The following is a 25,161-nucleotide window of genomic DNA, read 5'->3' on the forward strand; positions in this document are numbered from 1 at the left end:
TTGCAGGAAAGATTACTTCAAATCATCAATTCGGTTCCAAGTCAAGAATCTCTCGGGCATCCACTCGGGCCTAGTCCACTCCTTACCAGATAGCTCAGCGGCGATCATTTGTGAAATTATCTCAGCGCTAGAAGAGATGATCAGGTCCTGCCCGTATTATTAACAGTGTGGACGCGAAAACTCACCAGCCGAAGGCTCGGGGCATACCATGCCCACAATAGCCGGCCGCAATGAACTGGCCTTTGAAGGTATCCACGTTTCCATCGGGGCCGATTACAGGTCCCACCTAGACGCCATGCTAAATGTGACGATCAAGAGTGCTAGCCACACCTACCAACGGATCGCCGGCATCGGTGAATCCCATAATTCCTGTCTAATATGATGTGAAGCCCGTCACAGTCGATAACTATCTGCGGAACTCACCCATTCCATCTCGGGCTCCCTCCCGGAGTCGAACTTACCTGGAAACACCGAGGGAAGGAAATTACGAAGGGATTTGCCAATTACATCGCAGACAACGGAGTCATCTTGCACATTTAATTCAAACGGTGCAATAGCGAGACGTCGCGCTCCTCCAAGGATGACCAATGGTTTCTCATCTGAGCCTTTCGGTACAGGTCTGGGAAACCAATACTCAGAGCCCTGTCAGGATGGGAAAAGCCGCAGTCAAGACTACAGAGATGCATGCAAGCAGGCAACACGCACTCCATCGTCTCCCCACGCATAGGTCTTTATCTGATCCATGCTGACTGCAGCTCGAGTGGCCATTACTTGGCCTCTAGTAGGAACGATGCGACCAGCGAGAAATGGGAGCAGATGTGAAGCGTAGCCATTAGTAGCGTGAATTACCCTCGAGCATGAAATGGTCCCTCGAGGAGTCGATACGATGTAAGGGCGTATCAGAGACTGAACATCTGATGGAAGTGCAACCTGTTCGATGGCAGTTGCAGGAGTGCCGAGTGTGCAAAGTGAGCGAGAAGTGCTGCCCGCCGAGCTCAAGACTTCGCTCATAAAGTTTGGTAACAAACTTCAGCGGCCAAATATTGTATGCAGATGAATACACTCCTGGGTATGGCGGTCCGAACTCCTGTAACATGCATAGGGTCAGACATTCCCATCCAAACTTCGGATAACAGCCTTACAGTTTGCATCTCTTCCTTTTCTACCCATTGTGTGGCTTCCATATCTAAGGATGATGATGTTGCGCATTCGAGGTCTTTCTTTGCATCACAAGCGGCCTCCTCTGTGAAATAAACCCGCATGTGCCCACCGTTCACCAGATCAACGTCATCAGCCCATCCAAATTCCTGAATGGTTGAGACAATAGAACGAGTAGTGTATGCTTCGACCTCGTAGGCACGCATCGCCTCAGCTCGGCCGAAAGCAGCTTCACGAGCGGCATACCAGTATAGGTAGCAGCACGAAGATGTCCCCCGTTTCTGCCTGAGATATCCTTTAGTTGCACTGTCCTACGTTCCTCAACAGAGCACTCACCGGTAGCTCCTGAACCTGGCATACTTTTATAAAACGCTTGCTGACCTGGGCGAACAAATACACTCACAGAAGTCTCGCGCCTCGAGGATGACAACCTTTAGAGGCCCATCGCGTGCGGACGCGTGGGCGATTTCATGGGCAGCCTGAGCTAGATGGTATGCAACCCCTACACCTGTGATACCTGACCCAATGATACAGACGTCCGCGTCAGCTGTAAGTAGACCCTCGCTACCCTGCGATGCAAGCGGATTGGCATCCGGAGAAGAATGAGTCCAGAAAGACCGCGTCGGATTCGCAGAAGGAAGTCCTGCTGGTCGAGCAGCGTCCACCATGTCTTTCAAAGATGGGGTGGACATAGTCATTTTATGAACCAAATTGATCGCGATATCGCCGGCGTCAATGGATCTTGGGAGGATTTAACATAAAAATCGGAGTCTTAACAGCCATGACACATAGATCTTGGGGTACTCACTATGTAACTTACTACAAGTGAGTAGCTTGAGTCTTGACTGTGTTATAGCACATGCAACGTGTAGACCCAGCAGTTGGACTGGACAACAGTCGTAATTTGGGGTGAATCCCGAATTTCCGGCTGTCTCTTGCACTTCTTCTGCTATTAATTTATCGTGGACTTGGAGTGATTTAATCGATATTTGATATTTGAGAAACAGCTCTGGTTACGCACCTTCGACTTGCGAGTTCAGCACTGTGACAAGCCGCACGGCTACTGCAGCTGCTGCAGCGCCACTCGCTGAAGTACTACCTTTCAAAATCGTCGGATGACGGAACTCCCGTTTTCCTTGACTGCAACAAGTTGCGGTCACCAAACGACTTGAAGGCGGCAGCGGTCTAGACGTCTGAAACATGTATCGTAAATCTCTGCTTGATCAACGGTTCCAGCAGGAATGTCTAAGCATGTGCTTGGCGAGCGCAAGGGTACGGCGAAACCGCAGCAATCAGGCACGGTGATGATTGTTCATATGTCTCCTGGGCGGCCACCACTAAAATGCTTCAAATCATTCAAAAGTAAGAATCATGCCTCATGCACATTGCAGGCCGCATTCCAAGAAACTCTGGTAACTATTCTAGACTTCTCAGTTCAAAGGTGTAACTACTTATGTATTAGTGATATAGATGATGAAGTATGTACTACGGAACTCGTGATCGTGTCATAAAACGAATGGATGTACTTTACGTCCCAGAACCCGAATCCTCAGCACTGATTCTTGTTTCCATGAGTATGAATGTGGGTGTGCAGCTCGACAGCGACACATCATCGTCGTCGTCGTCATCGTCATCCAACTCGCAAATGCGTTCGTCAGTGATATCCTTCGTTCCTACATCTAACTCAGAGCCGGACAAGTTAGGGACTTCCGTCGAGTCGACCCTGAAGTCGGAAGCACTCTCAGGACATCCATCGATGGCATCAGAGGGTGCAAAGTCATCAAGGTCTACCTCGATCGTAGTCAACCGACTTGAATCATGAGCGCTACCCTTCTGGGACTCGTAGTTTTCGCGGAATTTCTCTTGGTGAAGAACTATGCGTCCAGCCTGACAAAGTCAATGAGCAAGCAAATAACCACCCGAGATCTCGCACTCAACAGCAAACCAAAGGCAGGACAGCAGTACGCTAGTGGGATTCACAGTAAGCCGAGAAACCTGTGGTACACGCAACACTTACTAAAAGAAGAAATTCCTACTCATTTGTATGTCGATGATACCCATGGTGCAGAGAAACATGAAGATGAAGATCGCTGGGGTGATAAGCATACTATATGTACAAAGGAATACACCAATCCTACCTGTGATCACAACAGTCGTGATACTACCGTCGCGGACCGCAAGGTTGCGCCAAGCACGTGGAGCTTCCGACCAGCTAGTCGTGTCTCTGAAGTACCGCCATAGCATCGTAAAAGAGATAAACATAAAGGTCGCAATAATCGAGACACTGATTCTCGACTCGGTAATCAGATATACAAGAGGTACGATAATTCTCACCCGACATAGATCCGATTGCGATGAGGAGTGATGGTGATGCAAGTGGGAGTGTAATGAGTGCCAGTTACAATGGTTTGAGCATTGACAGCCATGGCGACAGCCTGCGCGCTACTGAACATGATCAAGAGGGCGCGGATAGCTTTGCCCTTTTTGTACATTTTGTACACTGGAGGGCGTAGTATAAAGAATAAACACTCGTGCCCAGAGGTAAAACTGAAAACCACGTACCCCGCACCATGAGCAATGTCTCCACTGCGAATAGCAAACACTGGATCGTGGCAGTCTGGTACGTGTACCATGCTTGGCAAGCGAGCGTACTGTTTGGAACCCCTGAAGCCATCCTAAACGCAAACCAGATGTTAAACCTAGCGAAAGGGGTGAGCATGCGACCTCTTGAGTTGCTAATTCGCCTACATTTGTCCAGCCAAACCGGCATACCTAGTCAACACATAGATTTTCGCTTCGGCGCTGCTCCGAAGTTTCCTGTTCGTCAGGAAGATGTTCATGATTAGCGTTCATCAATACGCGGACAAGTACTCACGACCAGATCAGCCGTCTTTCAATACCGAAATACCAAAGATGTTCCAAGATCATGCACCCGGTTAACGTCGCTAATGATGTCTAAACCAAACTGAAAGAACGTTCAGACAGCAGTAGAACTCACTTGTGAGAATGATAATGCTGCGTGCAGCAGGGTCGGTGGAGGGGGACATCACTGGTGCAAGTAGGCACCGATAACGCCAAGTAAAGGAGTGACTTAAGTTGGAAAGGAAGGAAGAACGGGAAACTTATAGACGAAAGTCCAAGACTGCCAGTGCTGCGGAGCGAAGTTGGACGGTCAAAGGAAATAAGTGTCGAACTTCATCGATCATTTAGAGGTGAAGATATAAGGGTTCGCGACCAAGACCCGACGGATAGGCTACGGCTACCCTGACGAGCATGCCATAAGGGTGCGCGCCAGATTTGAAGCCGAAGAACCTCATGTTTGTAAAATCTATTATAATCAGCCGAACTCAAAAACCCCTTACCAGGCCCTACCAGGGTCAATCTGTGGATCAAAACTGTGAAACGTTACTTACTTTGGATCTGGGTTTTCAAGCCGCTCCACCGACGACGTGACAGTGCTAATCAGCTAGTACAATTTGGATATTAGTCCAAGGAATATGCCGTTCGCTTCTCGAAAATGACTCCCCCTTTTCACGGCGCCCCTTCCGACTCGACAGACAACGTAAAGCGCACGCAATTGTGGGTCCACCATTACCTTGATGAATGAACACGCCTAACAGTTGAACTTGAACTTGAACTTTGTTTTGTGTTTTATAAAGAAAAGCCGCACACCTCAGGCCCAGGCTCGGCGATATCCAGGGGATGTTTTTCTTCTTCTATTTTCTTATATAATATCCACAAATATTCCGCCCGCCGCGAACAACGACACAGGGTCAATTAGCTGATAGCCCGCGAATTTCATCACGATTTTATGTACAATTTCGTGGACACAAGCCCCCCAAGTCTCTTCAAGATCGCAGCCATCTCCCTCCACGATTCCAGCACGGGAAGAACAACGCTGAACGTCCCGCTCAAGAAAACCCACACGCTTCACCGTCATCATCATCAATTCAAATCCATGCATCTACTTTTTGATGGATCGATAACTCACATAGAACACGTCACCCAAAATGTGTAAAACCGCTCGCTGAACACGTAGTTTGTGAAAAACATGGATAACGGGACTAGAAGGGTCTGGGTAAGAGTCTGTATGACGGCGCAAGCGGCGGAACCAACCGATGAGGATGACAATTGCGGACATTGCTGATGAATACCATGCTGCTCGCCTGAACACCCTCTGCAGGGTTTCGTGGTCTAGGGGGTCTTCTTGGGCTCCTTGATCCGTAGTACTAGGTCCTGCTTCGAAATCTGGCGTCAATTTTTCACGCTTCTCAGCGGATGCCACGTCCGAATCGGGGTCACTGTTCTCCGGACTATCCAGCATTGCTATAGCTCTGGTCCCTTCGAAATCGTAATTATCAGGTTCTGACACGGCCATCATCAGATTAGCTGCATGCAGGCGCATTACAACAGACCGCTTACTCAACAGAGACACGAAGACGGTAATGAGCCCCGAGAACATAAACCCGGTAAGACCACTGCATACAGCGGATATTGGCAATGCGAGGTTTGCGATGGTGATGGAACCTGTAATATGAATGATTTGTCATCACGATGATCTTTGCAGACGGAACCGAGAATGCCCTTTCCATTGATCTTCCAACACCCGATCATCCATGCCAGCATTCCGAGAATTGCCCCCATGATAGACCCACATAAAAGCCCGGTCCGCGTTAGTTTCGACCACCATACCGTGAGGATGATAGGTATGACTGCGGGACTAAGCACAATTCCCCTGCGCCACCCCATGAAGAGTGAGCGTGTTAGGTTAATTTCGTAGATGACACGCACTGAACATAGTACATCTGGGGCAATTCGGTTTAATCCCAATGGAATAATGATAAATGCTAGGAATCGTTCTCACCCAACCTAGGTCGATGTTCACTTGATGGAGCTGCGACGCAAGTCAATACCTTCCGATAGTGACCGAAAAAAAGAATTTACTATGGTCGCCCAGCACCCCATCCAAATAGCCCATGCACCGATCGCGTAGTGTGAAACACGAACAATCTCCGCCCCCGTCGCATGTGGATTCCAGTAGGTACGATAGATGCTACATGCAAACGAGTCATGACAACGGACAATGTCACAGGTGGCGTTCAGGTCTTACTCATATGACCTTACAATTGGGTGAGCGAGCGTGCGCGCAGAAATCGTGCATGAGCCAAACTTACACAATACTCGACACCGCGATGAGCTCCGCGCTAGCAGCAGATGTTACGGCCATGCTTCGGGAAATATGATTAAGGTTGACGTTCAAGGTTTTGTGTGACTTACAAAACCACCAATAAAAGCGCCACAGCTCCGCCCTTTCCCATCAGCACTGCAGCCGCAGCCGGTGCAGCGAGCCCTGCACTTGTTTGCTGCGGTGACAGAGGGAATGGGTATGTTGGAAACAGTGGCTAAAGTGACGTTATCTTGGCGTTGGTAGGACGAGAAGACTGCGCGCGTAAAACCTTACATTGGTTTGAAGCGCCCGGGCACTCAGACCGAGGCACGATCCGAAAGCCCAAGGAACGGCGAACCAAGAGAGACCGCCGAGCATCTGTGACATTGAAGTAAGCACTGCTTCACTCAACCGATAAAGGGGATGGAAATACATAGGCTTTAGTTGTGCCACTGGGGTGACTTGCAATCGCCTTGAGGTTGATAGACACATCAGTCTATGACGGCAGTGCAAAGTTGCGTTATTTACCCTTTGCCAATACCCTGCGCACGTCACGTCAGAACACTAAACACGAGGTAATTTCACAACGTACCCTGATCACAAAACACGCCCGCGAATCCTGACAGCAACGCTGACGCTCCAAACACGAGACCCTGAGAGAAATGAGCACGGAAAGATGTGATAGAATCAATGAGTCCATTCCGTCCACCCACCTGATTCGACTTCATGGTCATATAACTTCCATTTGCATTGCCGGGGACAGGCACATCAATTGCGGCTTGTGTGAGCAGCTCATACATTCGAGCCACGCTGCCGATTTCCGACGATGTCCCGCTTTATTGGCGCAGATTCTCAGTGGCACGTCCCTGTGACATGGGGACTTCACCTACTATGCACGGAAGATGAAGATGTAAATGATGGCGAATAGAATAATGGTATGCGTCCAGTCACAGATAAAGGTGGCACGCAATCCACCGAATACGACATACACCGCGATGCCAATCGGCAACAGAAAATACGCAGCAAGTGTGTTCATACCGGTGAGGGCGTTCACAGTAGCCGCGCCTCCCACTGAAACACGTTTCAGTAAGGTCCATATCGACACAGTCGGCAATCTCACCCAAGAGAGATCCGCATACAACAAGGACGCAGATGAACGCATATATGGTAAACACGATATGGGCTGCGGTACCGAAGCGAACTTTGACGATCTATAGAGAAGTTGACAGGTTAGTCTCAGGTGCAGTGGGACGTACATACCTCCAAGAATGTGTGAGCGCCATTTGCGTTCATCTTGACTTTGGCAGCTACCATTCCAAACATGGCTACTTGGATAGAACCGCCTGCACCGTACCACCTTCAGGAATGTTGATCAGTCAAAGCTTGAATAGGTGTTAATTGGCTGACCAAGGGCCGCTGACACCTAGACACGATCAGCGTGTGTTGCTCGAGCACATGCTGTGATCCATACCAAATGTATAAGCTGCAGTGCTAGACTGAAGGAGAGTGGCGCTCCATGTCCAGGCGCTGACACTGCGATGATGATGCGTCACAGGTGTTCATATGTGCGGATAAAGACGACTTACATGCCACAGCACACTAACCCGGGCTAACATGGGGTAAATCAGCGAAAGTCCTATGGTCTAGGAAGACTGACGCACTTTGACACTACGGGAAGCACTCTAGAGGGAGTGATATTGAGTGGCGTGCACAGGGAGCATGATGCGACGAACCGTGAACTCTTCTGATGAACTTGGGGTAAATCGGGAGAAGTTGGATTGCACCGCGGTCAAGCATAACATGACGAGGGCAAAGAAAAACCCGACACCAACAACCACACCGTACCCAACGCTCTGCTCTGATACATCAAATGAGTGGATGAGCAACTCAAAAAATCATCACATCGCACCAAGAATAGGCTTGAAATCCATGGATTGAGACATGTTTACAGACACGAAACGAGTAGAGCTGTAAGACTGCAGGAGATACTGCTTGCTTGCCTTGGTTTTTATCATAGCCGCATCTAAGAATATCGAGAAAGATAAGCAAGAAGATAGTCGGTCATTCGTGTGATACATTCATTGTTCTTTGGAGAACCAGGTGCTATTGATTGACAAGCGCGGAACAGCCAAATCTCAAGGAGGCCCGTGTAGTTCTATCCTGGTGTGTGATCTTATCAAGGTACTGTAGTTTATGCCAAGAAGGGAGCTCGTGACAGTACCAAGGGGGGATTTTAGTCCGATGTAGATCAGTTTTTGCCGATTTCCTAGCATGTACTTGCGGTCTTCAAGTGTTCTTTAGGCCGTGTAACGTTGATTTGATGCGACTACATGCTAAACGCATGGATAACTGAAATTGATCCATGGTCTCCCAGTACTGTGCTCCAATATTCCTTTTAGTCTACAGGCTAAGGCTGCTGGCACCGTCTCCCATATACTTGTCCTAATCTGTGAAATTTGAATGCGTCAGTGATTCCGCCCGTGGTATCATGGATATATAAGCTCACCTCGTGACACGGTTATTTTGATTGTCGGATGCACTCCTGTTCAATCGCTTTACTCAGCTTCTGAAGTTGGGCAGTGATTGAAGTATCACTGCCCTTGGAGGGTGTACTGCGAGCTTGAAAATCGTCGAGGAACTTATTGACACGAGAAAGAGCTTGTTTGGAGGAGATTGGGAGTGATGAGGCAGCTTGCAGACGAACTGGAGGACGGGCTATATCGTCCATGATCTGAAACTTGTTGGATGGAGTCCGATGGACGCTGGTGATGACCGATAGCTTAGGCTATATGATGTGGATGATCCTGGATGATCATACTCGGGACATTCCCATGAGCCATCCATATTCAAATTCCACGGTTCTTCAAGTTCTTTACCTTCCACTTTGCGTCGATGGGGAAGCGCAATAGTATTGGGTTCTATTAGGTAGTTTCTATTCAACATGTATGCACCATACTGCAGGAGCTATGGTTCTCAAGTTTTAGACAAGAGTGCTATACTTGTGTTGGCAAGCCGACCTTACCCCACGGCCCGGAAACTGCCATTCATATTAGCGCCAAGCAACATTTTTGTGGTTCGACCGCGTTTCATTTCACCTCAGGTGGAGAAGCAACAGCCAGCAACTGCTCTCTTTTTCCTTAACACCACGACCTCCAAAAGACCTAATTTCCATCTCCTTCTCGCCGTCTGCAGCAATGGGAAAATTGACTTCAATGTTGGGTCTCCTCTTGACACACCCTTTTGAGTTCAGGACCCTTGTTCATTTCTACCTTTACCATGAGACGAAACGCGACATCACTGCTCAGCAAGAGCACCCCACGTCAGGCTGGGACCGCGCCTCTATGCGCCGCTGCTGGGAATTCCTTGACATGACAAGCAGAAGTTTTGCAGCTGTCATCAAGGAGCTTGACGGTGACCTTGCAAGGACGGTAAGCACTTTGCTTATTTTGTCTTTCTTCTTTGCATAGGTCTCTGTACATATATCTACGTGTGTTCTTTTGGCCAATCAATCATTGTCCTAACCCATTCGCTCAACTTCCATGATTGACCCGTGACTTTTCAGATTTGCATGTACTACCTCGTTATGCGCGGCTTGGACACGATTGAAGATGACATGACTATCCCCGACGAAAAGAAGCAGCCAATACTCCGCAAATTTCACGACTTGACAGTAACGCCCGGCTGGAACTTCACAGAGAACGGCCCTGATGAGAAAGATCGACACCTGCTGCTTGAATACCACATCGTCGTAGAAGAAGTCAATAGACTACCACCCCAGTACGCTCATATCGTCATTCACATTCTTCTATCTAACCCCTACGGCAGATTCAAGACCGTCATACTTGACATCTGTCAGAAAATGGAGAACGGCATGGCGGATTACGCACATAAAGCCGCAACCAACGGCACTATTTACCTCGAGACTATTGCGGACTACGACCTTTACTGTCACTATGTCGCAGGCCTCGTAGGTGAAGGCCTCACTCGCATCTGGTCAGCTTCAGGTAAAGAGGCATCCTTCCTCTGCGATCAACTTGAGCTAGCGAACTCGATGGGCCTTCTCCTCCAAAAGACCAACATCATCCGTGATTTCCGGGAAGACGTCGAGGAGAGACGTTTCTTCTGGCCCCGAGAAATCTGGGCTAAATATGGCTTCAACGAAATGAAAGACATGTACGAGAAGGGTGATGTTGAGCATGCCACATGGATACAAAGCGGCATGGTTCTCGATGCTCTGCGACACGCATGCGACTCTTTGGACTACCTGCGCTTGCTCAAGAACCAGAGCGTGTTCGTGTTCTGTGCAGTCCCTGTCGCCATGGCAATGGCTACATTGTCTCTTTGTTTCATGAACCCGGATATGTTCCAACGCAATATCAAGATTCGAAAAGCGGAGGCTGCTCATGTACGTCATCTTCACTTGTGATTTATCAAGGTACGGTATGCTCACACGCCGCAGCTTATCATGCGGTCAACGAATACGAGAGAGGTCGCCCTAATCTTCCGGGAGTACGCACGGAAGATCCACCACAAGGCGAAACCGCATGATCCGAACTTTCTCAAAATTTCGGTGATGTGCTGCAAGGTACTTCATGCGCACCTTTACATTTTGTGTCATCGACTCAACGTCCTTGTAGATCGAACAATGGTACGAACAGAATTTCCCTTCGTTCGTCATACTCGGTGAAAAGGGGCCGCAATACGACACCTCGGACAAGAGAACGGCCATCTTCAGAGCAGAAGAGAAGCGTGCGGCAGAGCGCATTGCCTTGGACCCCAGAAACAAACCCATGCCTCAGGACTTATTCCCATGGGAGCTTGCGACTTATGTCGTTGGCGCGATGGTGCTCATACTGGGCCTGAGCGTGCTTGTCGTGTGGCTCATGCTCAAGTTCATTCCACAAGCATAAAGTTTTGGTTTGGTTTGTTCGCATGTTTGGTATTTTTGGATATTTGGAAGATGCAGTAGATACCATACCCCCTCAAGCTTACTGTTACCCATAATGGACTGAGATGCTTTTTTTGATTTCGTTACTTATCTTTGTGCATCCTGTCGATGTTGTGTTGTTTGGTGGAGGTGATAGTTAAATTGGAGTGTTGTTGCGTGGATGAGTTGTGTACTTGTAAGCTACTTTCGAAGGGAGGATGGAGGACTTGGGAATTTATGGCGGGCAGACGAGTGACCGCATCGAAGAGTCTTGATCATGACACGTACGGAATTGCTTATATCACGGCTGTGTTTTGTGTTTACATTGCGGTTACAAATATGCTGACAAATGAGCCCATGGTTCGTATTACTAACTTTACACTATCTTGACCATCACCAATATATGACGGCGCTCGGACTCGCTCATGTCTGAGTCAGATCTCAACAGGCTGCTACACCATGCATTTGGCGAGATCTTGTCTTCTTTGACCTTGAAAGACCCATTTCCAGGCTTCATAGGTAGTCTCTGCGGAGGCAAATTTTTCAACGCCGATGTACATGTGGTATGGAGCAGTTTCAATTCGGTCAGTGTTCTGGGGCTAACAACTCAAGTCAACGGAGATTACTGGTGTCGAAACTTGAATGGGAGAGACCGATTAACCGGTGGGTGGGCCTCTATAGCTATGTACGACTGCCATCATTATCGCTCATCCTGCAGTTCAGTGACGCCATGCATATGACATATTTTCATTGACGGTCAGCCTTGAGTCAGCCAGGAGGATTGATATGTAAGCCAAGCGCCCTTGGACATATATTATTATATATACCCTGTGATACCAAAGACGCTTCCACTCCGCTTTACGCAGTCTGGCGCCAACTAACCATGGCTTCTGATACCATCGGCACCCTCAACTACTTCCTTGCTCCAACTGACGGCTCTCGGCCTTACACTAACATCAACGCAGACAGTACCACGGGAAAGCACACCCGAAACTGGATCGAGGACCAGCATGATATGCACATTGAGAACGTGCGCGGAAAGGAGGAACTTTACAAACTTGACAATGCTGGATTTCAGTATGGGCGAGAACCGGCAAAGCATACCAGCTTCTTGAATGATGCCGAGATTGAGCGTGAATACTATCCTGAGAGCATCGACCTTATCAAGAGGGTCACGGGAGCAAGTAGCATTTTCATCTTCGATCACAGTACGTTGACCACCAATTTTAAACAACCCTTGATGCCTAATTCATGTCGCAGCTATTCGTCGCCGTCGCCCAGGCGAGCCAGATGATAGCCCACAGAAGCGTCAACCACTCCCCTTGGTACATGTGGACCAAACGACTTCGTCTTCCATTGCTCGTGTTCATAGGCATCTCCCTCCAACAGAAGCTCCTTCCCTCCTTCGCAGACGCTTCCAAGTCATAAACATTTGGCGTCCTATATCACATGCAGCCGTAGACTGGCCGCTTGCACTATGCGACTTCCGGAGTGTCGATGTCAAGAATGACTTGCTACCTGTCGCTCTTATATTCCCTGACCGCGAGGGTGAGACATTTGGAATCACGTACAATCCAAACCACCAGTGGAAATACGTGGAAGCAATGACCCCAGAAGAGTTTGTTCTTATCAAATGGTTAGTGAAGTAACTTGGTCGCGCTTTTCGTCGTGCTCAAAGGGCCTCAGCTTTGACTCGATACAAGATGGCAGTGTCGCGAGGCTCGCCCCTCATACTGGCTTCCAAGACCCGAATACTCCAGAGGGAACGCCGTTTCGGGAATCCATCGAGCTGAGAGCTCTGGTATTCTATGACTAGAACGCATTTTGTGAAGTGAGGTTAAGAAATAAATCAACAAAGAATTCATACCGCGTTTTGTTGCCGTATCTACATGCGTAATTGTACTTCGCCGATTTTATTTTTGGGCGTTTTGCACAATCCTCATGGACGTATCGTAACTAGTAGGCACTGTCCATGCATTCATGACAAGGGGATGCATGTGGTATGGAGATCCTGGAGCAACATCGATGCACTCAGCGAGGTACAAGAGGATGCAAGAGATAACCTAGCTGCGGCGGGGGTCCAATTTAAAACGTTAAATTGATAGGGGTGACTCGGAGGGCAGAATACGACCCCCCTTCTGAATCTACGCGTAACTTTCGCACGGAGAAACCCCCCTTCGGTAATTCCCGAGCAATTATCTCTAGGCTATCATTAACATCTGTGCGAAACTCATTAATTGGCGAGAGCGGCGGGGCATAAGTTGCTGCGTTACAACAGCACAGGATACTTTCATTCTTCTCATTTCGTTTACTGTTCGTCGTTTGCAGATAATCTTGGACAATGTCTCGATTTGTTCGTCCATCCAAGTATCGGTGAGCACACGCCCAAGATTGCAGCACACCGAGGTACTGATCGCGTCTCCCACAGCCATGTTTTCGGACAGACGGCAAAGAAAGAGCACGGATACGAAAATGTGAAGGTCTCCGGCAGCGCATGGGACACGAATCTCGTCTCTGCCTCTGCGGTGACCACTTTCCCTCTTCACGCCCGTCCTCGGCTGATAAACCCACCCAGCGATACATCAGCGTGAACTGGAACGCATCCGGAGGTGGCGCATTCGCAATACTTCCCCTTCCCTCCCCTTTCGCAGCCGTACCCAACTTCCCGTACAAACTTCCCGATGTCATTCCCCTCGCGCGCAGCCACACCGCCCCCGTCCTCGACACCGATTGGTCCCCGCATAACGACTCCATCGTCGCCTCGGCTGGTGAGGATGGCAAGGTCATGATCTGGAAAGTAGAGTCTTCCGCTTTTGAAGACTGGGGCCAGGATCATTGGGTACCAGAAGACTTTGACCCCGTCGCCCGCATCGATGCATCGCCGCGCAAGATCGGCCAGGTTCTCTTCCACCCCACCGCGTCCAACGTCCTCGCCAGTGCGTCTGGAGAACACACAGTCAAGCTTTGGGATCTTGCTGATACCGATCGCCCACGCTCTGTTCTCACCGGACACAACGATACCATCCAGTGTCTTGCGTTTAACCCTACCGGCACGCTCATGGCGACGACCTGTAGAGACAAAAAACTCCGTCTGTTCGATCCTCGTGCTGGAGGCGAAGCTGTTCGCGTCACTGAGGCGCATGGCGGTATCAAGGGTGCTCGTGTCGTGTGGATGGGCGATCTTGACAAGATTGTGACTACCGGCTTTAGCAAGATGAGTGACCGGCAGGTCTCCATCTGGGAAACGGGAGGTCTTGGAAGTGTCAAGACGATGACTATTGATCAGTCTGCTGGTGTCATTATGCCTTTCTGGAGCGACAATGGCATTCTTTTCCTGGGTGAGTGTTTTGCATGTTCTTAGGATGCCGTCTGTTCCTTTTCTCATATCATTGTTTCTAGCTGGCAAAGGGTAAGACGAAATCGGATGCGTTTGTTTCCTGGTTAATCTAAATCTAACAGTGATGGAAATATCCGGTATTACGAGTACGAGAGCGACTCGCTATTCGCGCTAGCAGAGCACAAATCTCCAGATCCCCAGCGGGGAATCTGTTTCCTACCTCGTCGTGCCCTTAACGTGTCGGATTGCGAGATTGCTCGCGCGTACAAGGTATCAGGCTCATCCGTGGAACCGATTGCTTTCATTGTGCCTCGCAAAGTAAACAGTCCATTAAATTCTTTTGATAGCCCTCACTGACTGCATCACCAGTCGGACTCATTCCAATCCGACATTTACCCAGCTGCGGCTTCGTCAGAGCCTGCTCTCTCAGCAAGCGAGTTCTTTGCTGGGAAGACTGCAGCTTTGAAGCTCGTTAGTCTCGAGAATGGCGCTGTGTTTAATGGTACGCAATCGACATTTACGCCTTCGGCGCCTGCGCCTGCGCCCGCACCGACACATGTACATGTGCCGGCACCCGCTGCGTTCAGTGCACCCCCACCTGTCGCCAAATCTGCCTCTATGCCTGCACCCGTGCCACAAACTCCAGTCGTGTCAAGATCCGAGTCCGCACCAATGCCTCCTCGACCTGCCTCGCCTATCTCAGAGTCTCCGGTCATTCTCACTCCGCCATCGCAAGTCGATGATGAAGTGCGTATTCTAATTGTGGTATTAATCGTGATCGCGAGTTCTGACGTGTGGGCTATGCGATGTGCAGGACAAGACTGTGTTAGAGGCTGAAGTTGATCGGCTCAATAGTGAGCTCCGGGCAGCTCGGGAAAAAATTCGCAATATGGAGTTGCAGGTTGAGGGCCTGAAAGCGAATGCGAGGAAGGCGGCTCAGGCGTTGATGGATGGGTGAGGGCCTAGATTTGGATGGTGGGTGTAAAACTTGAATGGCGCCTGATGAGACTAGAGGTGCTTTTGGTGTAGATTGGTCGTGTACTGAGTCATTACATCTTGTATAGCCTGCGTTTCGGTGGACGTTTGTTTCTTTTTGGATATATCTGCTGCGTCCTATGCCTCGTGCAAGTGTTGCTGTGATTTGTAAGCACTGTAAGGGCATCAAAAGGGCATGCACCATCTTTTGTTGATCATCGTGCACAAATCGTGCGTGCGTGGACGTCACAAGGAACGTTATGCTGGGTTTGAACTTTGCACTGATTCTCATAAGTAATCAAAGTCCACGCCTCCTCAACGCCTCAATGCTCTCAGTAGTCTACGCCCCACACACTCGAAGCAGTAGTGGGAAGTAGCCTAGTGGTGAGCAGTGTAATTCTCTTGTGAGCTAGATGCTTGTTGTCCATCCTGAAAGTTGCTGCGACGTCTGCCTTGATCTCTATTCCATTTCCTCAGGAATTGCTCATTCTCCACATGCAATTGCCTGTGGTCACATATTCTGTCTCAGGTGCGTCCCTAATCCCAGCCAGCTTGTGCCCAACACTCATGTCTCTCCTCTCATACGCGACTCTTCGATGCCAGGTGTATTCGCTTATTATCCCCAAGGGCATGTCCCCTCTGTCGTGAACCTTTCCAGTTAGATCGTGTGAAGAAACTCTACCTCGACAATCCACCCAGACGAAACAATGTTGAACAGATTACTGTCAACGATCGTCATGCTAGTATCCTCCAGCGCATGTCTCTAGTCTCAGGCGAAGACACACCCAATGCAGAAGTTGTCACCGAGGTGCAGGAACGGCTGCAGCCTCAATCAGGTAACCCCAATTCCGTGAGTCCCTTTCATCATGCGTGCGCACCACCAACGAGATGTATACCTGTGCTTCAAGTTGTGGCCAACAAATCACTCCATTTTTCTTAAATTTCTCACATGCGGCATTTTAGCCTATACCACTTCGGGATGCCTTAGATTCCCTCCAGTGCCGCATGCAAAGGGGACAGACTAGTGAGTCTCTGTCCTAGGCACAGACGCGCTTTATTCAGTGATTTAAGTTGCCTTCTCGTTGGTTTTCTTCTTCAGTGTCATCGAGGTATGTGCATGGTTTATTTCAACGGATGAAATAATGACCCCCTTCGGTAGCTCACAATCTCAGCCTGGCTCGTGTCGCAATTCAATGACCACCACAACTACCTCAGTCTAGCTGAACAAGCCTACATTCGGTTTCTATCGGTCGCTTCAACATGCACGATTTTATTCTCTGGTCACCGCATATTTTTCTTCGTTCTTCTTCCAGATAGTAATAACTTCTTGTAAGTGGACCTCCTGTGACATGGACAGTCGATCGCTGACCAAATCGCTGTAGCCTGTCTCTGACATTTGTCTTCTGGATTGTGGGCATTGCAACTCACAGTATAACTGGAGCTCTCGATGGAGTGCTGAATCGCAAGTTGGTACATTTTCTATTACTAGTATAGTACTCGCCGCTCACTTCCTATCTTTCTAGCACCCAGAGCGTTCTCATGTATTGCTATCAAAATATTGCGCGAGAAGTCTTTTCTTGGGTGACTATAGCTGGAGCTCGAAATGGAATTCTGAATCCCAAGTTTGTACATTTTCTAGTACTAGTAAAGTACTCACTGCTCAGCTCCTATCCTTCTAGTACCCAGAGCGTTTTCATGTATTGCTATCAAAACATTGCGCCAGAAGTCTTTTCTTGGGTGACTATGGCTGGAGATCTCGATGGAGTGACGAATCCCAAGTTGGTACATTTTCTACTGCTAGTGTAGTACTCACCGCTCACCGGTGCACCTCCTATGATTCTAGTACCCAGAGCGTTTTCACGTATTGCTGTCAGCATATTGCGCTAGAAGTCTTTCCTGTGTTGATTTTGTATGTGTCATTGATATATATCTTCCTTTATTCATATTCTTGCTAGGGTTCTTGTAACTTTCGCAATCTTTGTTATGAATGTCCGCCAAATTGTCGCGGCAATTTGAGGTGACGCAGTGCACGAGTCACATAACACTTGAGCGGGCAGGTTGTCCCCACTCCCGTGGTTTAGATCTCCATGAGTGCGAGATATCATCTTGACTTCGGTCACTGTGATCCTTTGTGCCATCTGGCAACTAGAGCGCTAGTGGTCGATGATCATCAATGTAAATCTGTCTACAAAACCTGAAACAATTTTGAGTCTGTTTTTGACACCTGCACGCGCCCACTGGCGTGCATACAAACTCATTTAACCAGAATGAATAATGTACACCGAATGAACACGATACATTGTTTCCAACTTGTGCAAAATGGTACACAGTCGCTAGAAGATGGCAAGCGGAGAGTGAAGGTGAGACGTTATGTGTAATCAATATTCAGCTTCATGGTAAGACATAGATAATGATGTAGCCTTCTATAATACCGGTCGTCACAATCAGAATCATGCAACGCAGGAAAAAAGTGAAAACAAACTCACATAGAGCAGAGCCATAGCTATAGGCTTTACAGAGGCCGCTTGGGAAGTAGCTTGACGGTTCTCTCCCGTTTGACAATATGTGCATCCTTCCCGAAGTAGCGGGCAGACTCGAAGGACCAGTGCAACGAACCGGAAATCCAGTTCTGCAGTCCTCGAACGTAGATAGCCACCTGCTTGTCAACCTCTTCTCCCCACGAGGGGAGGATAGCGAGGTTTTCTTCAAAGTGCTGAAGGGAAATTTTACATAGCCGGCCGCAGTAGTCAACCGCACCTTGCAGGTCTAGACCTTGTTCGATCATAAGCACCGCAACCAAATTACGCGTGCCATGGTGAGACTGCTCTATGTTATAGGAGAAAATGTCCTGTCGCAGCAATGTCAGTGATACACTATCGTCGATGACAGATATAGGGTATTACATTGGACCAAGAAACAAAATCATTGACAGCTTCCTCCAGAGCCATGATCACCGGATGCGAGACAACTTCGTCAGGGAGATCAATCCCATTTACGAATTCGATGAGGGTAAATAAAGGCTTGCAGCCGCTCACGCCGCGCCTCAATTTCAGGTAAGATTTAACATCGTTGATATGTCCTTTGGCGCGGTTATCTACCTCCTTAGCAGCAGAGATGAACCACAAGTCTACTGTGTGGATAAAGCGCTCGGTGCAGCCAGGGCCGCCAGTCTCCTTAAAGCGGCTGAAGAATCTGAAGACCATAAGATTCAGAATGTGTGTGATGGAAAAATAGGCGCACGATTTGCACATCTTTGCACTATATCTTTCCGTTTGGAAGTTGATGGGATCGCGGAGCGCAGACATACAACAATCACGTACTCTCCATGCGTCGTTGACATCGAACCTATCGATCTCGAGCCAGTCGTCTAATTTGAACGACCAGTTCAGGACGTCTGCGCAGACTTTCAGATGGAAAGCATTCGCATTAGGGTATAAAGCTGCAGCGAAGTAACCTGCGCGCACGCTGGTGTATTTAGTAATTTCTGGCTCTACTAGATGTGCTTCGTCACAAAGCCATTGTGCAGAAGCATGAGAGACCGGATAACAGTGAGGATTTAGTCGCATGGGGTAGCCGCAATCACTGAAAAAGTCAGGTATAATGAATTCTGCGGGCTCGGAGTCTGAAGATGTCACGGTGCAGGGTGCGGTAAGAGCCATGGACGTTGTGGGACTCGTGTCGTGAATGTTGAGATGGGCGAACAGAAAATGGCATCAGAGAACTGGTGAACAGAAGATATTATATAGGAAAGGATCCGAATGTACTGTCGACTTGAGGTTAGCCTACAACAACAATAAAAGGATTTCTTTTAGCATTAGTTTCGTCACATTGGAATATAAAACAATACAAGCGATCCACTTCAAGTTCGGTCGGCACTAAGCAGTATGCAGTGAGCTTTGAAAAATGCGTTAACGCACTCTTGAGATTCGATGCATCATGCATATGGCATGATCACAGAAAAATAGTACTAGTGCTTATCAACTCGCGCCATACAGCATGACGCGAATTATTCAAATCATTGGCCATGTAAAAAAGCACCGCAAATCAATGATGCGCAATCAGCATAATCGCCAGCAAGAACTCACCGGTTCACTGATGGGCCTACTACATATCCGCAATCAAAAGATAGGGCGATACACTGGCACGTCCAATCAGTTTTCAAGTCGCAAATGTCACAGGGTCGGCCACCTCAGGCAGCAGTACTAGTTTGAGTCGGAGGCAAAATTTAAGGTATTCGCCAATGTAATTTTAGCACTGTTCTAAAAATAATATCATGCCTCGCCCTCCTGCTTCTACCTCCCGCCACTAGCCTACTACTAGTACTAGTACAGGCTTGTTCCAGGTCGCAGTCGCACTCTTTGTCAATCGTTGTATCGCCCGCCGCATCCGATCTGTCACTGTGCATCCGAACACAGTGTGCATCCATGGTCTCGCAACGCTCTCGATCACATTCCCCCCATGACACTATTGTCAAACCTTCACGATTTGCATTATTACCTTGCGAAATACACTTCATTCTACATTTTGCCTCAGTGTGCTAAATGGGTAGCAGTACTCAGTCCAGGAGCATCAAGCATTACAGGACGCTCCGAGTTTCGCATAACCTTGGCGTGTCACTTTCGCTGATGACCCACATTACCCACTTCTTTAGCACAGGTTCTTCCTCCTCCAACCCTAGTCGGTCTTCTTTTGGTCTCAGCGCTTAGTGTACTCATACCAGCGTCTTTCGTGCCGAATTCGAACAGCCCTCGACAACATGGAAATACACGTGCAGCATGACCTGAACTTCTGAACCTCTCCTCTCCCTCTCAGCCGAACTCCATCCTCCCCATATCCCCACCTCCGTCTTCTCCTACCACTCATTCCACCCAGCGCTTGGCCTATCCTCGATCCTCTTTGCCATTATGCGTTATTACATCATCATTCCCGGAAGCTGGGAACTTGAAGGCTGAACACGAAATGTATGTCTTATGCTCCTGTCAAGTCTGCCTGCATCCGGAACAAAATCTAAAGAGCTCTGGAAGGCGTCAGTGGCCACGCGGTGAGCCAACTCTGGACGTGTGTATTAGTCGTATCGCTCCGTGCATATAAAAAGGCTGCTTGCCCATCCTAGTTTTTGTAAATGATGACAATTAATGCATTGTGACTTGTCACTGTCTTCTGGTAAGGTGCCAGGAACTAAGCAAATACCCCGACGAGATATCCGACTCAGAATCTCTTGCCAGGACTAGAAGGAGCATCCTACTTAAGTTGTGGAACATTAAGTCGCTGGTGTCTCCTAAATGAACCCGGTATATTTATAGGAAAGCTTAGGAGCCTCTTCTACTTGATGCTCCACAGGCCTCTGAGGCTCTGACAGAACATGATCAAGTTTAGACCTCATACCTGGTCCATCATCATCTTAGGTCAGATTCTCCAGACTTCCACGTACTCCACTCTTTTAGCAGCTACAACCAACCTCTTCTACAATCGCGCTTTGTACCACAAAAGTGTCGCATCGGGCTCGAATTCACAACAATCACCATACATGTCTAAGCCTGATTTCATATCTTGGACGCAATCTCATCTCGGCGCCTTCTATGAAGCGCGTGAAGATGAGGTATTTGCCAACGCCTTCGATGCTGCATTCTCCCCCTCTTGTGAGGTCCGCGTTAACCATGCACCTTCGACACTTGATGCTTTGAGGGAAAGCGTCTCGTCCCGTAAAGTTGCCACCAGAGGAGTTGCACTCTCTTGGGAGAACCTGATCTCCACAGGCGATAGTCCGGACCAAGTGAGTTTCTATGCCCAACCTTGTGGAATTGCTATTCACCTATTAATAGCCGTCGGTGGTTGCCGGAACTTTGATTGTTACACGTAGCATGATGTTCCTCATTCGCGCTGCTCCTGCTCACCGTCTGACTCACATCAACTTCAGTGCAAGGTATGATCTGATCTTACTTAATGCTCCTGCCCCTCACATTTAAACTCTAGAGTGGAACTTCCAGAAGACTCCAATGTTCAAGCGGATGGCAATGATGACCGTCGCCGTATCACCAGCCTCTATCTTACCTCGGTGGATATAGTGCCGCCGATTCACTTTGCGACACCCCATCCGGTTAGCCAAGAAGAGCGGGAGTGAACTTTTCGACAACATGAACACAAGTCATTTTGTATTTTGTACAAGTAACGATTGCATGCATTGCATCGCGGATGCTCATTTACTAAGCACGCGATGGAGCAAATCCAAAACTGAGCGGATACTGTCGAGTGACTCGGACTTTCGCATAGCCGCGTGAGGGGGCATGGTAATCGTTTTGCTGGGTTCGAACTTTGCATTGGTTCTAACAATCAAAGTCCATGCCTCCTCAATGCCCCAAGGCTCACAGACCACAGTAGCCCAACACCCCACACCCTCGAAGAAGTGGTGGGAACCCTGGTGGTAAGTAGTGCAGTTTCTTGTGAGCTAGGTATGCTTGTTGTCCATCCTGCACGTTTCTGTGACGCCTGCCTTGATCTCTATTCTATCTCCTCAGGAATTACTCATTCTCCACATGCAATCGTCTGTGGTCACATATTTTGTCTTGAGTGCGTTGCTACTACTCCAGCCAGCTTGCGCCCTGCAGTTGTGTCCGTCCTCTCATATGCGACACTTCAATCCTAGGTGTCTTCGCTCCTTATCCATAACGGCATGTCCCCCCTGTCGCCAGCTAGATCGTGTCAAAAAACTCTACCTCGAAAATCCACCCAAACAAGACAATGCTGAACAGTATACTATCGACGCTCGTTATGCTAGACTCCTTCGGTGCGTGTCTCTAGTCTCAGACGAAGATACGCACTCGTTTTCCATTGCTCACTTCGACATTCATGATCGTAGTATCCCCTGGTTACCACATATTTTCTTTGCTCTTCCAAAGTTCTAACTATGCTGCCACCAATCTTGCCCAATCCGTTATAGCGTCTATCTTCGACCAATCCTGCTCGAAAATTTCTCCGCTATCCCTGAATTTAGCGTTGGCGCACTCGTGATCCTTCAGCACCCTCGTCGTCATCGAAAAGTTCTGCCTCATCGTCGCTGAGAAGCAGGTACTGGTCCGCAAGATTGTCCATCAAGGACCGGACTAAATCTAATGACTTAGCGTACGGGGGATAATCTTATTGTAGTATATTAAAATATTATCGCTATTGGAAATGTTTTTTAGACTCCGAAATATTTTATTCTGGATTATTTTGCCTACAGAAAGTCATCCATTGTATCCGATTTTTCGCGGTCACCTACAAGGACTGATACATTTATTCTACAGCTACTGGTCACTGCGGCTGTCTGACTTTCCACAGTACACTCTATGTTTGTGAGCACCGCAGCAGTGGCGCAGCATTTTCACCTGTTTTTTTTTGTTCCTGCTAAACAGAAACAAATATGCGAAGTCGCTCGGTTTGTCTAAATCAAAGTTATGCAAAGCACAGGCTGGTTTACTCATTTGTCTGCTTGACTTGCTTGTTCATGAATATTCTAGCGCTTACATTAACGCCCACCATGTCAGCATGAGCATGTTGCGATACTTGTCTTCAACTGTTCCCGCGCTCGTTCCCGCTTGTTTGTGCACGTCAGCACATGCCCCCACATCCGCAACTGTCCCCATGTGTTGTGCTTGTCCGTGCTGGTCGCCACTTCTTCTTTGAAATGTCGATCTTATTTGCGGGGTAACATGTATCTACATTACTTGCAGGTATTTTTTGATGTCATCGTTCACATTTGTTCACATACATTGACGTCTGCATATGTCTTGTTCGTGCTTCTATTGCTATTTGTGGTACCCGCCAAAAAAAAAACTGTGCCCGTCAGAGCGGGTACGGGTTTTTGCAGGTACTAACCCTATATTTTGATGGTCAAACCTGGTTTGAACGCGAACCGGAGCTCCCGAACGTGTTCAACGACGTTCGGTCCAGAGTTCGACCAAACAGCGGAATCCGAACCCGTGATTCGGTTTGGCATCCAGAAAATTTGCCAGAGAACCGGACTGAACCGGCCTTCGGCAGCACTAACACTGTGTATCCGGATCCTAGTGGAACGACTTTCGCACAGCCGTGTGAGGGGGCACGATAAACATTGTGCTGGGTTCGAACTTTGCACTAGTTCTATTCTTCAAGTCCACACCTCCTCACTCACGGCTCACAGTAGTGGTGGGAAGCCTGTTTGTAAGTGGTGTGGTTTTCTCGTGAGCTAGGTTACCGGCATGCTTGTTGTCCATCCTGAAAGTTACTGTGACGTCTGCCTTGATATCTATTCTATCTCCTCAGGAATTGCTCATTCTCCACATGTGATCGCCTGTGGTCACATATTTTGTCTCAAGTGCGTTGCTACTCCCAGCCAGCTTGTGCCTGGGAATCATGTCTCTCCTCTCATATGTGACTCTTCAATCCCAGATGTCTTCGCTCCTTATCCACAACGGCATGTCCCCTCTGTCGCGAGCCTTTTCAGCTAGATCGTGTTAAGAAACTCTACCTCGAAAATCCACCCAAACAAGACAATGCTGAACAGCATACCATCAACGCTCGTCATGCTAGACTCCTTCGTCAGTGTGTGTCTCTAGTTTCGGGCGAAGACGCACCCAAAGCGGATGCCATCAAAGTTGTCACCGAAGCGCTAGAATTGCTGCAGTCTCAACCAGATGCCTCAAATTATGTGAGTCCTTTGCATCGTGCCAGGCACAATGCGAACGCGACGTTTTCTGATGCTTGCTGTCAATACATCACACAATTCTTCTCTGATTCCTCACATGTGGCATTTCTAGCATGTCCCACTTCAAATTGCTGTAGCTTCCTTCCAGCGATGCAAAGTTCTTCAGGATGAGAGCGAGCGTGAAAAGGCAGAATGTCGGCGCCTTCGTGACCATGGAGAAAGTCTGCTTTCTAGGATTCAGACAATAGAGAATGAATATGCTCTGTGAGTCTCCGCTCGTAAGTAAACGAATATGTTCTAAAACGATTTCTCCGCAGAGAGGTGACCATTTTGTTCAGCGACATTTATATCAGGCTTACCTTGTGTCCTCATAGCTATCGCGATTGCATTCTCAGCTGGAATCCATGTAAATCCCCAACCTTGATACACCAACACCAGTAATCCCCTCTCAGTTCCTCGGCCAAATGAGTCAGTCACCTCGAGCAGTATATTCGGATAACCATGTATGAAAGAAACACGTTAGTAAGGCTCTGTCCTCTAGTAGTCGCTGCTGACACCCTAGACCCCAGCTCTCCTGTTTAGTATTTTCTTCCTTTCAATCTCAGCGTGGCTCACGTTTTACTAGTGCCCACCACAACCACCCCAGCCGAGCCGAGCGAGACTGCACTCGTTTTCTATTGTCCACTTCGACATCCACAATCGTGGTATTCTCTACTTACCGCACTACTACTACTCACTGCTCTTATCTTCCTAGCACCCTTAGGGCGATTCTTAGGGCGATTTCTGTATTGTGGTCAACATGTTAATGCGCTAGATGTTTTTCTTTGGGTTGTTTTGTATCTGTTATTCATAAATGCCTATCCAACGCCTCCGTGTTCTTGCTAGTGTTCTCCTGACTTATCAGAGTATTTCTTATGCACATCCGCGAAATCAAA

The 25,161-nt window shown here is 48.4% G+C and overlaps 12 protein-coding genes across 12 annotated transcripts; 7 read left to right on the forward strand and 5 right to left on the reverse strand.

Moving 5' to 3' along the window:
- Positions 1–12: 12 nt before the first annotated feature.
- On the reverse strand, positions 13–1,850 carry DEU56DRAFT_911206 (FAD dependent oxidoreductase; the record flags this gene model as incomplete). Its single annotated transcript, XM_041357264.1, has 9 exons — positions 13–127; positions 186–286; positions 335–373; positions 424–642; positions 706–982; positions 1,029–1,087; positions 1,143–1,439; positions 1,495–1,517; positions 1,562–1,850. 9 exons carry the CDS (start codon positions 1,848–1,850, stop codon positions 13–15), a joined length of 1,419 nt encoding a protein of 472 aa, XP_041209960.1.
- Positions 1,851–2,521: 671 nt separating this feature from the next.
- On the reverse strand, positions 2,522–3,998 carry DEU56DRAFT_940252 (uncharacterized protein; the record flags this gene model as incomplete). Its single annotated transcript, XM_041358885.1, has 7 exons — positions 2,522–3,045; positions 3,097–3,124; positions 3,176–3,248; positions 3,297–3,442; positions 3,493–3,658; positions 3,721–3,857; positions 3,907–3,998. The coding sequence occupies 7 exons, from the start codon at positions 3,996–3,998 to the stop codon at positions 2,686–2,688; spliced, it is 1,002 nt and encodes a 333-aa protein (XP_041209961.1). The 3' UTR covers positions 2,522–2,685.
- A 961-nt stretch (positions 3,999–4,959) lies between these two features.
- Positions 4,960–8,127, reverse strand: DEU56DRAFT_733952 (putative urea transporter; the record flags this gene model as incomplete). The annotated part of the gene is made up of 20 exons (XM_041348361.1): positions 4,960–5,086; positions 5,150–5,222; positions 5,275–5,523; positions 5,581–5,685; positions 5,733–5,893; positions 5,955–6,042; positions 6,072–6,211; positions 6,333–6,386; positions 6,436–6,560; positions 6,620–6,703; positions 6,759–6,786; positions 6,914–6,978; positions 7,039–7,159; positions 7,216–7,396; positions 7,446–7,536; positions 7,586–7,682; positions 7,781–7,858; positions 7,912–7,934; positions 7,987–8,007; positions 8,059–8,127. 20 exons carry the CDS (start codon positions 8,125–8,127, stop codon positions 4,960–4,962), a joined length of 1,980 nt encoding a protein of 659 aa, XP_041209962.1.
- A 704-nt stretch (positions 8,128–8,831) lies between these two features.
- DEU56DRAFT_795229 (uncharacterized protein) lies at positions 8,832–9,080 on the reverse strand. Its single transcript, XM_041352827.1, has one exon. The coding sequence runs from the start codon at positions 9,051–9,053 to the stop codon at positions 8,844–8,846; it is 210 nt and encodes a 69-aa protein (XP_041209963.1). The 5' UTR covers positions 9,054–9,080; the 3' UTR covers positions 8,832–8,843.
- Positions 9,081–9,405: 325 nt separating this feature from the next.
- DEU56DRAFT_795231 (squalene synthase) lies at positions 9,406–11,610 on the forward strand. The gene is made up of 5 exons (XM_041352828.1): positions 9,406–9,753; positions 9,888–10,102; positions 10,151–10,730; positions 10,785–10,910; positions 10,963–11,610. Exons 1-5 carry the CDS (start codon positions 9,520–9,522, stop codon positions 11,233–11,235), a joined length of 1,428 nt encoding a protein of 475 aa, XP_041209964.1. The 5' UTR covers positions 9,406–9,519; the 3' UTR covers positions 11,236–11,610.
- Positions 11,611–12,135: 525 nt separating this feature from the next.
- On the forward strand, positions 12,136–13,068 carry DEU56DRAFT_870726 (uncharacterized protein; the record flags this gene model as incomplete). The annotated part of the gene is made up of 3 exons (XM_041355652.1): positions 12,136–12,460; positions 12,513–12,888; positions 12,939–13,068. 3 exons carry the CDS (start codon positions 12,136–12,138, stop codon positions 13,066–13,068), a joined length of 831 nt encoding a protein of 276 aa, XP_041209965.1.
- A 336-nt stretch (positions 13,069–13,404) lies between these two features.
- DEU56DRAFT_940276 (uncharacterized protein) lies at positions 13,405–15,751 on the forward strand. The gene is made up of 7 exons (XM_041358886.1): positions 13,405–13,625; positions 13,681–13,777; positions 13,828–14,590; positions 14,652–14,661; positions 14,712–14,907; positions 14,959–15,336; positions 15,404–15,751. Exons 1-7 carry the CDS (start codon positions 13,594–13,596, stop codon positions 15,545–15,547), a joined length of 1,620 nt encoding a protein of 539 aa, XP_041209966.1. The 5' UTR covers positions 13,405–13,593; the 3' UTR covers positions 15,548–15,751.
- A 515-nt stretch (positions 15,752–16,266) lies between these two features.
- Positions 16,267–17,847, forward strand: DEU56DRAFT_795252 (uncharacterized protein). The gene is made up of 8 exons (XM_041352829.1): positions 16,267–16,414; positions 16,528–16,588; positions 16,636–16,673; positions 16,724–16,893; positions 16,947–17,030; positions 17,088–17,186; positions 17,244–17,473; positions 17,520–17,847. The coding sequence occupies exons 1-7, from the start codon at positions 16,322–16,324 to the stop codon at positions 17,368–17,370; spliced, it is 672 nt and encodes a 223-aa protein (XP_041209967.1). The 5' UTR covers positions 16,267–16,321; the 3' UTR covers positions 17,371–17,473; positions 17,520–17,847.
- A 46-nt stretch (positions 17,848–17,893) lies between these two features.
- Positions 17,894–19,324, reverse strand: DEU56DRAFT_269178 (isoprenoid synthase domain-containing protein). The gene is made up of 4 exons (XM_041345382.1): positions 18,805–19,324; positions 18,468–18,756; positions 18,051–18,412; positions 17,894–17,987 (listed from the first exon to the last, which is right to left on the reverse strand). The coding sequence occupies exons 1-3, from the start codon at positions 19,221–19,223 to the stop codon at positions 18,077–18,079; spliced, it is 1,044 nt and encodes a 347-aa protein (XP_041209968.1). The 5' UTR covers positions 19,224–19,324; the 3' UTR covers positions 17,894–17,987; positions 18,051–18,076.
- Positions 19,325–21,091: 1,767 nt separating this feature from the next.
- Positions 21,092–21,685, forward strand: DEU56DRAFT_734080 (uncharacterized protein; the record flags this gene model as incomplete). Its single annotated transcript, XM_041348366.1, has 3 exons — positions 21,092–21,337; positions 21,387–21,487; positions 21,538–21,685. 3 exons carry the CDS (start codon positions 21,092–21,094, stop codon positions 21,683–21,685), a joined length of 495 nt encoding a protein of 164 aa, XP_041209969.1.
- Positions 21,686–21,989: 304 nt separating this feature from the next.
- Positions 21,990–22,568, forward strand: DEU56DRAFT_269207 (uncharacterized protein). The gene has a single exon (XM_041345383.1). It carries the CDS (start codon positions 22,098–22,100, stop codon positions 22,464–22,466), a length of 369 nt encoding a protein of 122 aa, XP_041209970.1. The 5' UTR covers positions 21,990–22,097; the 3' UTR covers positions 22,467–22,568.
- Positions 22,569–23,755: 1,187 nt separating this feature from the next.
- DEU56DRAFT_795265 (uncharacterized protein) lies at positions 23,756–25,057 on the forward strand. Its single transcript, XM_041352830.1, has 6 exons — positions 23,756–23,896; positions 23,971–24,229; positions 24,339–24,490; positions 24,679–24,744; positions 24,796–24,802; positions 24,852–25,057. Exons 1-4 carry the CDS (start codon positions 23,781–23,783, stop codon positions 24,692–24,694), a joined length of 543 nt encoding a protein of 180 aa, XP_041209971.1. The 5' UTR covers positions 23,756–23,780; the 3' UTR covers positions 24,695–24,744; positions 24,796–24,802; positions 24,852–25,057.
- Positions 25,058–25,161: the final 104 nt, after the last annotated feature.

Source organism: Suillus clintonianus (genome assembly GCF_016758775.1).
Source record: "Suillus clintonianus strain FC179 chromosome Unknown DEU56scaffold_24, whole genome shotgun sequence".
Taxonomy (NCBI): domain Eukaryota; kingdom Fungi; phylum Basidiomycota; class Agaricomycetes; order Boletales; family Suillaceae; genus Suillus; species Suillus clintonianus.